This window comes from Terrapene carolina, unplaced genomic scaffold (assembly GCF_002925995.2).
Source record: "Terrapene carolina triunguis isolate 2854851 unplaced genomic scaffold, T_m_triunguis-2.0 Scaffold66, whole genome shotgun sequence".
Classification (NCBI taxonomy): domain Eukaryota; kingdom Metazoa; phylum Chordata; order Testudines; family Emydidae; genus Terrapene; species Terrapene triunguis.
The window spans coordinates 74,778,616-74,791,752 of NW_020664417.1; the positions used below are offsets into that span (position 1 = coordinate 74,778,616).

Consider the following 13,137-nt stretch of genomic DNA (forward strand, 5'->3'; position numbering starts at 1 on the left):
TATTTTAAATAAATGATGCATTAAAAAATGCCTAAATGACCAGGGCCAAATTTTATCCATTAGAGGAAACAAGTGTGGACACTAAAGACTTTGAAAGGTCTGTGTGCAAAATTCTGCCTGTAGGTGCAGCAGGTGGGTTGCTTAATGGTATATATTTGATAGCAGAATTTGGATTTATAAGGTCAATGGAACGTCTGTGAGATTCTGTCATTTGACTGCCCTGCATGCCTGCTAGATCTGATGGTAGCTTCTTCTAGGGATAAGCAAAATCATATTTTTTTGTTTTCAAACCCGAAACAGACAGAGTGTGTGTGTGTCTAAGTGACATGAATTTGGGATGGGCACACTACTCTTAAGTTCATAGTTCACCCCAGATGAGTGCCAATAAAATTTATGTATCACACTGGCTTATCATGTCATGTATTATACATGTTAGTTTATTTATTCCAGTTACAAAAACAGAACATAAAAGAACACCCATCCCAGGCTCTGGGCAACATTGACCTCAATTAAACCTACAATATAAAAGTTATTATAAAGAAGACCCAAGCTAGCAGGATCCTACCCTTCTGTCCAATCACATAACAGTCTCCACTCAGCAGGGTTATTGAAGGTCCCACCCCATGCATAGACTTCACCAAAGCCAGCCTCAGCCCTCCCTGAATACTCACCCCAAGAGATGGGCTCTGCACATGCCTGGACAACCAAGAGATTCTGGACCAAAGGGAATGAGAGCAGATTCCCAACAAGAGGGTCCTCACAGAATGCCTTCCCAGCAGTCCCATCTTTATGATATGGTGCCTGAGCCAAAGCCAGTTGAAATCAATGGAAGGACAGTAGACTCCTGTTGACTTAAATCAGGCACATACTGAGGGAGAATCAACCTAGAGCACCTCCACTGATCACAACTGTGGCATTCAGGTTGGGGAGAGAAGTGGTATTTAAAATAGGAAGGTCCTAATCTGTCTAGGGCTTTATAGGTGAAACCAACACCTTACACTCCACCTGAAGGTCAATAGGCAACCAGTGCAGTTAGTGGAGCACAGGTGTAAAGTGCTCACAAGATGCTCTTATCAAGTGAGCTGCTGCATTTTGCACTAACTTCAGCTTCCAAATAGATCTAATCTAAAACATAGCCCCACACGGCATGCGGTGCAGTCCAATCTAGAAGTGACAAAGGCATGAGTCTTTTTTTATTATTTAATATTTATATTGTGTTAGTGCCTATAGGTCTCAACCAGGTTGCCATTTGTGATTCTATATAAACATGTAGTAAATGACAGTCTCTGTCTCAGGGAGCTTATCGGCTAAAAGACAAGACACGACAGATGCATCAGATAAACAAGCAGGTTTGGTGAGAGGAAAGACGATAGCCTCCACATATATAATACACATACCATGAATATTTTGCCAGCCTGCCTTTGGGACATAAAGGGAAGATGTGTTCTTTTATCTCTAATATCACAAATAGAGGCTTCCCATTAACTAGAAAACATGTTTATTTTTTCTTTTAATTGACTCTCTCTTGAAAAAAATCATGGAGTCACAAATGCAAACTAATTTTGAAAATTCCCAAAACAGTGTGAGGTTCACAAACCCTGAACCCCACAAGCTTCACCCATTGCTAGGGGTTTTTATCCCATAGGAAGAATAGACTGACTGTTATACATTACATGGACCATGCTTCTCCTGTGGCTGACCTGTTCATACAGCCACCTTGTTGTTGGTACTATTGGATTTTTTTTCTGTACATCTTTCAAATAAAATAATTAAAAAATAAAATTCTTACAGTCAGCTTCAAATCCTGAACTTCAGACACTTTGGTTGTATTTAGAAACCTTTAGCTTTGTTGCTGTGCCTTCTTTTATACTTCCCAACAAGTTGGGCTCCCTCTGTATCCCAGGGTGCCAACCACCCCACCCTCTGTTTAGTCAAATCCCTTCTTAAAATTCACTTATTTGCAAAGCCCACAAACACTGAATGCTTACCAATAAAAAAGCTGTCACTGACCTGCTGCATATAAACAAAACAAAATCGTATCTGGGTTGTCTAATGCAGGGTTGTTAAATCTTATTCTTATCTGTCTGTATAGCTTGGGGCAGAGGCTCCACTGCCATCATCTTTTGTTGTCATTTATATGTGTGCATACGTGGTGTAAAATACCACCAAATCAGAATTCCTCACTCATTCACCTCAGTGGTCACTATTTACACCCTTTTGAACTCACTTGAAAGGGTGTAAATGACAATACAAAGCGCAAAGCCAGTAAGAATCGGGCTCTTTTTTATTCCTTTGTATCTTGTATAGTGCTGACCACATTGTTGGCTATCAACAAAGAACTGGAGTCCCATATACTTCCTTTCAACTACAAAGAGAGATTTTTAAAACAGAGATTATTTTCATTTAGCCAGCCAACAACATGGCAGATAGTTTGTTGCAATAGTGGTGAACGAAGAAGAATGTAATGGAAAGTCTAATTTTTGTGGTTATACGGCATGCAGAACTCTCACTCAAGTAAATAGGAGTATTGTACATGGAAAACTTGCAGAATCAACTGCCTCCAAAGAAAAACAGAAACAAACAAAAAAAAAACCCCACCTCCTTCATTTTATAAGGGATTCATAGGAATTTGATTTGTAATTTTTTATAAGGTAGTTTGGAAAGTAAGGGTATCTCCTGGATACTTCAATATGAAAGCACAGCATAAAAGCCTAGATAGATAAATGGCAGTATTTTCGGGGAGAACAAGGGAAAAGTTGCTGGGAATTTATGGGTATTCTGTTCTATTTAAGAGAGAAATAACTGAAAAGACATATGAACATAATTTTAACTAGTACCTGTATGACAGTACTGCACAAACAGCTCTGCTAAGTGACAATGGCATGCCAAAGCCAAAAAGCTAGTATGTGACATGCTTTTCACTTCACTGGGAAGCAGACTACATGCCATGAAATGCTTCAGCCCTTCTCAAACAGTGCATGTAAAATTTCCATTCTTTTGAGTTTTCCATGCATGTTGTTTTATAAAGGTTCTGTAATATGAAGATCACTAACAGTATGGTGTTTGTCACTCACTTTTCTGGAAGAGTATAAACATCAGTTAATTGATTTCTGGATCCCAGTACTACGGGACTGTCATAAATCCACATGATTTTCTTGAGTTCTAGAATTTGCATTTAGATATTTGATTCACTGAAAAGTATACAAAATAGCACATAGCTAGATAGCTCCCTATTGGTTACACATCTGCATAGGCTAAAAAAATTGTACATTATTCTAGCTAATGTTGGCATAAGATTACGCTAAAAATACCTGATTTCAGCTATGCCTTTTTTGTAGCTATTTTCATATAAATAGCGTTTACCTGATTCTAAATCCAGCTGCTTTTTGTCAGTTCACACCTCTTTTGCTATCACATTTAAGCCACAGTGACCTGCCCTTCATGGGAAATAACAGGATGGGAACAGTTACTCAGTTAAGTGTGGAGGCCGGTATCCATTCCTAAATGCATAACTTAAAACAAAATTCTGGAGATCAATGCATGCTTAAATGGTAGTGAAAGAGAGGGAAAAGAGTCATCTTCTTGGCTACAGAATGTGCAGTCACTGATGAAGGCAGTGGTGGTTAACTCTAAGAAAGATCTTGATCTTCTTCAAGTGTATTCCACTGTGGGTAGGCATGCGCTCCCTGTGCCCAGAGCTGGAGAATTTTGAAAGCGGTGTCCGTTGGTCTGCACATTTGCATTGGCTCATCTTATGCCTCCGTCCGAGGAGATAAAGGGTGGGCAGACTGCCTCTCCCCAGTTCCTTGTCACCGCCACATGGTCAGGGTCAGAACCTCCTGTGTCTGAAGCTTCGGCTTTCTTCTTTATCTGTGAATATGTTTAAATAGCTGTAAATAATTTTTATATTCTGAGTGTTAAAGTTTTTATTTAATAGTTTTAGTGTTTTATCATTAGTCTCCCTGACCTGGGAAGCTCCTGCCCCTTCCCCCTACCCCTTTCCCCTGCCAGTACTGGATTATGCCCAGTTTGGGTACTGGATTATGCCCAGGACCCCAGGCTTCAAAATTTGTGCTTCCTGCCTGCAATCCTTCTCAGTCAGCAATGACCACCAATGCTGCTTGTACTGCCTCAGGGAAGCCCACATTGCGGCAAAGTGCAGTATCTGCCATTCGTTCCCCAGCCGTACCCGGGAATGGTGTGAACTTCGCCTTAGGAAGAACCTAATGGAGAAGGCCATGAAGCTACAATGGGACTTAGGCAGTGGGACCCTTCCCCCTGCCCCCCGTACACCACCAGACTCAGCAAGGAGACTGGGATTAGGACCCGGGGGTAGGGCAGGCTGTGACTGGTTAGGCAAGGAAAATGGGACTGGTCGTTGTGTGGGAAGGAAAGCTGGGACTAGTTGGGCAAGGAGGCTGGGTCTGAGATCTGTGGAGGGGAGACTGGGACTGGGAGCTGATGGGGAATATGTGTATGTGGAGAGGACTGGGAGCCAGTTCGCTGGGTAGGGGAAAACACTGAGATCGGATGAAGAGCTGGGGAAGATGAGGAAACTGGGACTGCCTAAACAAGGAACTAGTGGGGGTGGGGGGTCATGAGAAGAGGGCAGGAGAGAAATCTGACAAACAGTGTACAGAGTGAGGGAGAACTTGGACTGGCTGGGCAAAGAGACTGGGACAAGAAGCTGTTGGGATGAGGAGTGAGGCTGAGATTGGAGGATGACCCCAGGTAGGGAGACTGGGAGCCAGTGGGGGACAGGGAGAGAGACAGATGGGATAAGGAGCCATGAAGGGGAACCTGGGACAGGCTGGATAAGGAGACTGGGGAAAAGGAGTGGGGGAACTGATACTGGCTGAGCAAGTAAACTAGGACCTTTGGGTGAACCATCTGGCTGTCAGTATGATGCCACATAATGGAATTTCTGTTTTTTCAGTTTGCTTTATTAAAAACCTAGGAAATTATGCACAAAAACCTACATTAAAAGAACATTAATCAAGGTGCAAAATCAAGCACTTGAAACTTAGGAAATGTCAGAATTAAGGTTGCCTGTGCAACCTTTATTCATCCCCCTTGTCTTTAATTACATGATCACATACTATTTTTTCCACAGAACTCCTGCCTCACTCAGTGCACAGTATGGATGGTGCTCAATTAATTGTTTGTATTGACCCTCCCGATGCACCCCAATTCTAGGTGCACCTTCCCAAGTGATGAAAACCTATTTAGGATTTTTGTTCAATTTGGGCATTCATGTTGGTTAGTTTTGGTTTTATAGATGTGAAATGTGTGTGTGTGCGTGCATGTGTGCTGTGTTTAAATACAGACACCATACTGTAAAAGGGTTTTCATGCTCGTTCACAGCATGGGGCACATCTTTATAGAGAGATAGTCATGGAGACACCTCCCTTCCCATTCCTGATTGTGGAAACCCCCACTCTTCCATACACAGCTGCATAATATCCCTGTGGCAATCACAGCCATTGCTTATGTGTAAAAGTAATAACAGGAAAGTATTCAATACATTTTTAGCTTTCTTTAATGTGTTGCAGCAGCTGGAAACAAGGAGAAAAGCCAGCACCATGTGACCAGACCATTTTGGGAACCACCTATCAAACTATTTTAAACTGCATTTAAAATATGTTCATGATATTCATGCATTGCACAAGTAACGTGAATATACATTTATTGCAATCAGTAGAAATCCTGGATTTTCATATCAGGCAGTAACTGCTCAGGATGATTAGCAGGAAACTTAATTTGTCCTAATTAGCCTTAGGGGAGCGAGAAATTAACTTGATGGATAAATTTCTCATTTTACAATATACCATACTGAGCAACATAGGAAATTGTTACTTAAAGCTTTAGAAAAGTCTTCTGCTGATTCACTGGACTTTAGTTTCTCTAATTAAATTAAAAGACTATAGTAAATTAATGCATACTTGATGCGTGGGTGAGTTTTTTATGGGGGCTTGTATGGTAGAATAATTGTGCAAATTATACATTGACTTGTCAGCTATATCCAGAGACTTCAGTATAGATTTATAAATTACATGTAAAACTTCAATGTAATGTAAGGCATTCATAGCCATGTTAAAGTTCATATCTCAGCAAAATCTTTTAGCAAACCCTTGTATATTTTCTATATTTGTCTATCTATTGTACTGTTATATTATTATAATATAGAAAATAAAAAAGAGAGATTTATTAAACCCTGGGATTTTCTGGCACAATTCAATTGTGACTGAGACAGCTATATATGATATTTTTGAAACTAATGTGGAAAGACCTAAACTACTTCCACAAAACTGCTCATCTATAAAGTGTCATACTTTTTAATTCCCAAGCCCCACTCTCAAATATATAAATAGGACAGATTCCTTAGTTCTTATGCAGGCAGAACTCCAAAGGAAGTAAATTTTTTAAAATTACCCTCAAAACATACAGAACAAGACAGAGAGACATGAACTCAGTGGTCTGAGCTAGGAATTAATGAGTTCTAATCTGGGCTCTGATACTGACTCCTCTATTGGCTTAGACTAAGTCACTTAACCTATCTGCCTTGGTTTTCCCTCTATATAATGGAGTTAATTTTTACCTACTGCCACACAGGAGTATAGACACAGGAATGTTGAGGATTAATTAATATTTGCAAAACATTTTTCAGGTGAAAAACATAATATATTGTAAGTTCAAAGTATTATTAAGTCATTCTAAAAATACAATATTGATCTGTTCATAAAGTACCTATTCCTAAAATGTTGTCTTGGTGTTTTAAGTTGTTGATGGCAGCCAAACTGTCTGCAAAAATGGAGCAGGAAAACATCAATTGCACATAACACATTTCCCTTTGATGTCTATTACTGCTACTACTCTGTGCAACTGAAAAACATTCAGAACTCATTTTATTTATTTATTTATTTATTGTGAGCTAAGTCCTGCAGTCCTTCTTCAAAACTGCCATTGATTTCAGTGATGTGAATTCAATGGGAATTTTTTCCAAGGATTGCAGGGTTTGTCCCTTGAAGTCTATGAGTTGGGGTTTTAGAAAACAAATGCAGGCTGCTCTATTGGTCAAATCTTTCTTCGTATACAGCCCATATCCATGGTCAGGGTATATCTACACTGCAGTAAAAACCCTGCGGCACCGAGTCTCAGAGACCAGGTCAGCTGGGGTCTCAGAGCCTGGGTTCCAGCCAGAGCTGGAGCATCTGCACTGCAATTTTATAACCCTGCAGCCCAAGCCCCACGAGCCCAAGTCAGCTGACCTGGGCCAGCCTCAGCGCAGGTCTTGTATCACAGTGCATGCTTACCCAATGTGCATCTTCAGCCATTTTAGATTACCGTATATAGGCAACTATTTCCATTTGAATTGAAAAAGAGATCTCTGTGCTATTAGCCTGTGGATTTATATATTGCATTCCACTGTCAGGGCTTCTTTCAATCGCAGGGCTTTTATTTTCCTCCTATAGTTCTCACTCCATTCAACAGACTATATTACGTATACATATATATTGTATATACTGTATTAATATATATGTGTATGTACTCTATGCATAAAGAGTTATATGTTTCTGTGCATGCATAAGCACATGTATGCTCTGGTTTTATTTACACATTTATTTATGGAAATGGGATATAGCATCCAAGTTTCAGACAAGATTTACCCAGCATAGCTCCTGTGTAGTAATAACCTTTGAACATCTACAAGAATCTCCAAACCTTCAGGAAGAAAGAAGCTAGTTCACCAACTGTATAAAAAGGCTATACAAACTGAGGTCCTTACCTACTGAAGAGAATAGGCTTTTTCCCATTGATTTCAATCGGAGCAGGTGGAGACTCTAGTTCTGTAGCTCTCTGAGAATATGTATTATATTCTTTAAATGAAAGTTTCACTCAAAAACATTGATGTTGTGTTTGTTATAACCTAGAGTATTTGTTGATTTTTGCTTTGTATTTTCCTCACAGCCATTGGAAGGACCCTAATTCCTCGTTATTTTAGCACGGTCTTTGAAGGAGGTGTAACAGACCTGTATTACATTCTCAAGCACTCAAAAGAGTCATACCACAACTCATCTATCACAGTGGACTGTGATCAATGCACCATGGTCACCCAGCATGGAAAACCCATGTTTACCAAGGTAACAGGAAAGACTCCGTAAAACATATTGTGTTTTGTGTATGTGTGTGTGTGTTTTTAGGGAGTATTGAAGGATAATTATTACTGTGTTTTTCTGAAAGGCTTTGTTGATTTCCAATACCTCAACCACTTTCATCCCTTTATATTTTGTATTATTATTATTTGTTACATGACTGGAAAGCTTTGTGGGCACCTTTTGCAGTCTTCATAGGAAGTTTTGCAAGAGAAGGCACATAAAACTAAGCCATCACAGCCACCAATCTTATAGGAACTAAGTTTCAGCTGCCTGTGTACTTTATCTAGCTTAATTTTAAAACAACAGTGAATGATTACATTCTTGATACATTTTGGTTAACATGCTTTATTTAGATATTTTACCCACTGGGGACTGGGAAGTCTCAGTACAGCTGGTGCTTTAATACAATAGAGCCTGATCCAAAATGCATTGAAGTCAAAGGAATGATTCACAGTGATTTCAGCAGTCTTTGGATAAGGCTCTAAGTAGGTGTCCACCACGTCTGACTGAAGATTGAATTTTGTTCATGCTTTGGCCCCTTCCAGTCAAATCACATCATTAGATAGGATGCATTATACTTATATAAACAAGACCAAACAGGCAGAAAAGCAATTAGATATACCAAATTAAAATAAAATAACAATCTTATGGATTTAAATGACACTTGAAATGAAAAATTACAACAAATAGTGAGAATGGAAATACATGCTTTGCTTATTTAGCCGAGGTCATCCTCCTTTATTCTCATTTTTATGCATCCTCAGATGGCTAAATCCCACTCTTTGAATGGAGAAAAGTACAAGAGGGAGGGGACTGATGAAATGTATCCGAGCTTTTAGGGAACAGTTAAACCTGTTTTATGTTCCTCACTGGCATGTGGGACTGATGAGGTTCTAGTGTAGGCAGAGAATATAGGCCGCTGGCATTTGTGATGACTGAGCATTTCTAGAGTATTCATGGCATGGTCTGATCATGTAGAACTTGTTCCATCAGATTGCATTGACTTTTTGCCTGCCATATTCACATACCTCTTTCACAGTATTTAAAGGACATTGAGATTGAGTTACTGGTAGGGTTGGCCAGAAAACAAGAATTTTGTTTTGAGAAAAAAATTGAGGTTTCAACATTTGGGTCTATTCCATGGAATGAAAACAAAACAAAACAAAAAACAACTCAAAGGCTTTACTGAAACATTCCAACCAACTCAAGTTACTGGGGCTCCTCTGAGTTTATGATGCATGTATTGCATCAAAAATTTGCCCCCCAAAGAGAAGGAAGCGTGCCAAGTAAACCAGCTGTTCCTAGATGACCCCTCCTCACTACTTGGCCAATGAAGAGCTTGCATATTGCAGCCATGGCTAGATGTTTGGCTATGTGCAATGGAAGGGACGCTATAGTGTAGCTACTTGTCCCTTCTGCATGGCACTCGAACAACATTTGTGTCATTTCCATGATTTTTCTCCCCTTTGTGATGCACTTGGCCAAAGGGCAGAACACGGGTCAGTTGGTTTAATGCAATATTACACAGAGAAGCAGTTTTTTGGAACCCTTCCTTTGGAATCTCTAGCATTCAATAAATACTATTGCTGATTTAACACATTTGTTTTGCATTGTCAGCACACTGTACTACAGCGCTGTTCCTTCAGAGGGGGAAATAATATACAGCTGATACAAAAGAAAAAAGGTGGAACGCTACTAAGGACCAAAATCTGTCTTGGGCTGAATAGATACAGATCCCATCTACTTCAAGATAAGCACTTCATACATGTGATGGCAGTTTGGTCTCAATCTTGCAAAGATTCGCGTCTTAGTGACACCATACACAATCCAATAGATCATAGAATATCAGGGTTGGAAGGGACCTCAAGAGGTCATCTAGTCCAACCCCCTGCTCAAAGCAGGACTAATCTTCAGACAGATTTTTGCCCCAGATCCCTAAATGGCCCCCCTCAAGGATTGAACTCACAACCCTGGGTTTAAGCAGGCCAATGCGCAAACCACTGAGCTATCCCTCCATAGTGAAGGTTCTGTTGAGGAGTCTAATGTAAATCTCTGTACTTCAATAGAAATTTCACTCAGGGATACAACTTAGCTTCAGGAAAAAACTTAAATTGTTTTTATATGTTTTTACAATTAAAACATTATTTTTCTTACTAAAACTCCTTTAGAATGTAGAATAAGGGAGAAAAGAGTAACATTGCTTGGCATGTTCGAAAGTGAGTTAGAACCAAACTTTGCCCTCTAAGGTGATGCACAACTCCCAGTGAAGTCCATAAGGACCCAGCACATGTAATGGCAGAACTATGCCCTTGCGGCCTGGGTACAGTGGACAAAATTCAAACCTCATGTAACATGTGTAACTACATTAAATTTAATTCACCCACTTAACACCGTGTCAGAATTTGGTCAAGTAAGGTTTTTCCTTCCTTTAGTGACTCTGTTGTAAACATTTTTAGTATTCAAACACATCAAGCACACTGCTGTTGTTTAGCACCCACTTTGGTCTGATGAACAGTCTGTAAGCTAAAAATTCTCTAAGTAGTTTTAATACAATAGTCTGGAACAGTCCTGATAGAGGTTTGATCATCTGTTGCATCAATGATCCACATGCTATGCATTTTTATATTTTCCTGCTTAGCTCAACTTATTAGATAGTACTGAGTAAATATGAAATTAGTAATTTTTTTTTCTTTTTTAAGCAAGGTACTTAAGCATATACCTGACTTTAAGTGCAAGTAGTCAAAACTGACTTCAACGGGGTTATTCACCTGCTTAAAATTACCCAAGTACTTAAATATCTTACTGAACTAAGAAGCCAATGCTACATTTTTAATAAAATCCAAAAGAAATAAATTAATAGAAATATTTAATAACGTTCAGGGTGTGAATTAAAGCTAATAAAAGAAGGGAAATTCATGTTCAGGATTAAAGGTCCCAGTTAACAGTTTTGCCACTGACTTCTGTGATAGTAAAATCAGGTTCTAAACATCCAAGCTACCATGTTAATTCACCATGGTGTTTGGATTTTAGATTTTTTTCCCCCTTCACACAGTGGAAGCAATGGTCTCACAGAATTAACCCAGACTTTTCTAATTTACTTATACTCAAACTTTATATGGTAGTTGAGCTGTTTTTTAGTGCTAGTGATTTTTGTATTTCCCAATAGCCTCACATAAATGAACTTTACAGAGATCAGTGCTACTAAAAGTGGTCATAGCCTACATGCATGTATCGTTATAATAAACATATATTTTTCTCTGCAGTTGACAATGACTCACTCATCGATACTTCACAAGTATAACACTAAAGCTCACTTTATCTTTTTTTAAGTCTTACTGAGTAAATAATCTTACTAATTGTATGTATTCATAAAAGCTTTAGACTGCTTTTCAAGTAAAGGAACAGGTTTGATAAATGATCTATTAATATGGGCTAAAAAGGGAAGAAAAGATTTTTTATTTTAAAAAAACTACATTCTATCCAATAGAAAGCAATTTTGAGGTCATTTCTCATGGGTGCAACCCGTTGAATAGCCTACAATTAATCAATGCAAGGAAGGGGTTAAAAAGCTATTGGTTAGTTTGAGAAATGTTCTTTTTTAGTTTTCTTTTTCCTGGCCTAGTCTAGAGCTACCACGTGATATACTGAATGCCTGCCAGCCTCTTTCTTGTTGATCCTCCGGAGACCATCTGTGCTGGGGGCATTGATTAGAGTGTGTCTGCTGGGATTACATCTTTTCTGTTGCCATGCCAACTAATCAGCTGATTTTGGTTACCACAGAAACAAAATGTCAGAGCTCACAGTAAGGTAACATGAATTCAGCACAACAGAAAATGTTTTCTTAATTGGAGACCCTTTTGATTTTGGATTCTGTGGGAAAGGCACCTTTTCTTAAAAAAAAAAAGAGGCCAACTTCAAATAAGAACTACATTAATTTTATTGATTAGAAGCAATACCTGAAATTCTCTTGGACAGGGGAAAATTAAATTCCTTTATAAGATGTGTAAAATTTTGCCAATGATATGAGGTATGTGTTCCAGCTTTTCTGTGACCATTTGTTAACATGTGTTCATAAAATAAAGTCTATGGAGAGCTGTATTTCTTAACATTTCAGAGAAGACATATTTGGGAGCGTATGGGATATTATTATAAGAAATTATTATAAACCTGATGTAGTTTAATATTAACTGGGCAATAACCAGGATCCTTCACTTCAATACAGTAATATTGATAGGCTCAGCTACCTCACATTGGAGTATTAGAGTCGTGTGTGTGAAATTTTTAATCTTAGTATGAAAATAATGAGAACATCAAAGAGTCAAGTGAGGGAATGAATCCTGCATATAGGCCATCAGCTATAGAAAAACTGAATGCATGACTGAGGTACAGTGAATAAGAGAACCCAGAACTTATTAACAAGTCTCTCTTTCCTAGGCCTACAATATTTTGCCTGCACAATATGCCTGGTAGCCTAGTCTAAGTGGTTTTGAACACTATGCTAAAGCAGGTCAAACTGTGAGGAGACACCAGCATCAAATAAGTAGTTAATCAGAAAAAATACATACTGCAAAACCACAAACTAAATAAATCTGGGTTTCGTGGTCACACCAACGTGCAAACAGACTAACTAGTAAACTAGCATTACAATTTTTTTATTTAATTCTGCTATTATTTGATTAAAGTTGCAATAAGTGTCTTTTTTTTAATGGAAGATTGTTATCTAATTGTCTATGCACAGTACTGTAAGAACATTTCACTAATTACTTCTCTCTCCTTTCATTATTTCTTTCACTGCAGGTTCCCTCAGTCATACTAACTCCTAACAGGAGCTTTGAGACTAAATTCATAGCCAGTTTTTTAAAAAGAGTTTCCAGTGCTGCTAATGTGTACAATGCTTTAGGGATCCACTAGCCAGGGCACCATGCAAGGAGTGCATTTGGCACCCTCAAGAAGACTGAATGCATGACAGCCGCATGATACT

The 13,137-nt window shown here is 38.8% G+C and overlaps 1 protein-coding gene across 5 annotated transcripts in view; it reads left to right on the forward strand.

Moving 5' to 3' along the window:
* LDB2 (LIM domain binding 2) overlaps positions 1-13,137 on the forward strand; it is a 284,373-nt gene that overhangs the window by 212,729 nt on the left and 58,507 nt on the right. For all 5 annotated transcript variants that reach the window (XM_026648020.1, XM_026648022.1, XM_026648024.1 and 2 more), the window contains one exon: positions 7,969-8,141. In XM_026648020.1, coding sequence (XP_026503805.1) covers positions 7,969-8,141 — 173 coding nt within the window. The remainder of the gene's footprint in view (positions 1-7,968; positions 8,142-13,137) is intronic.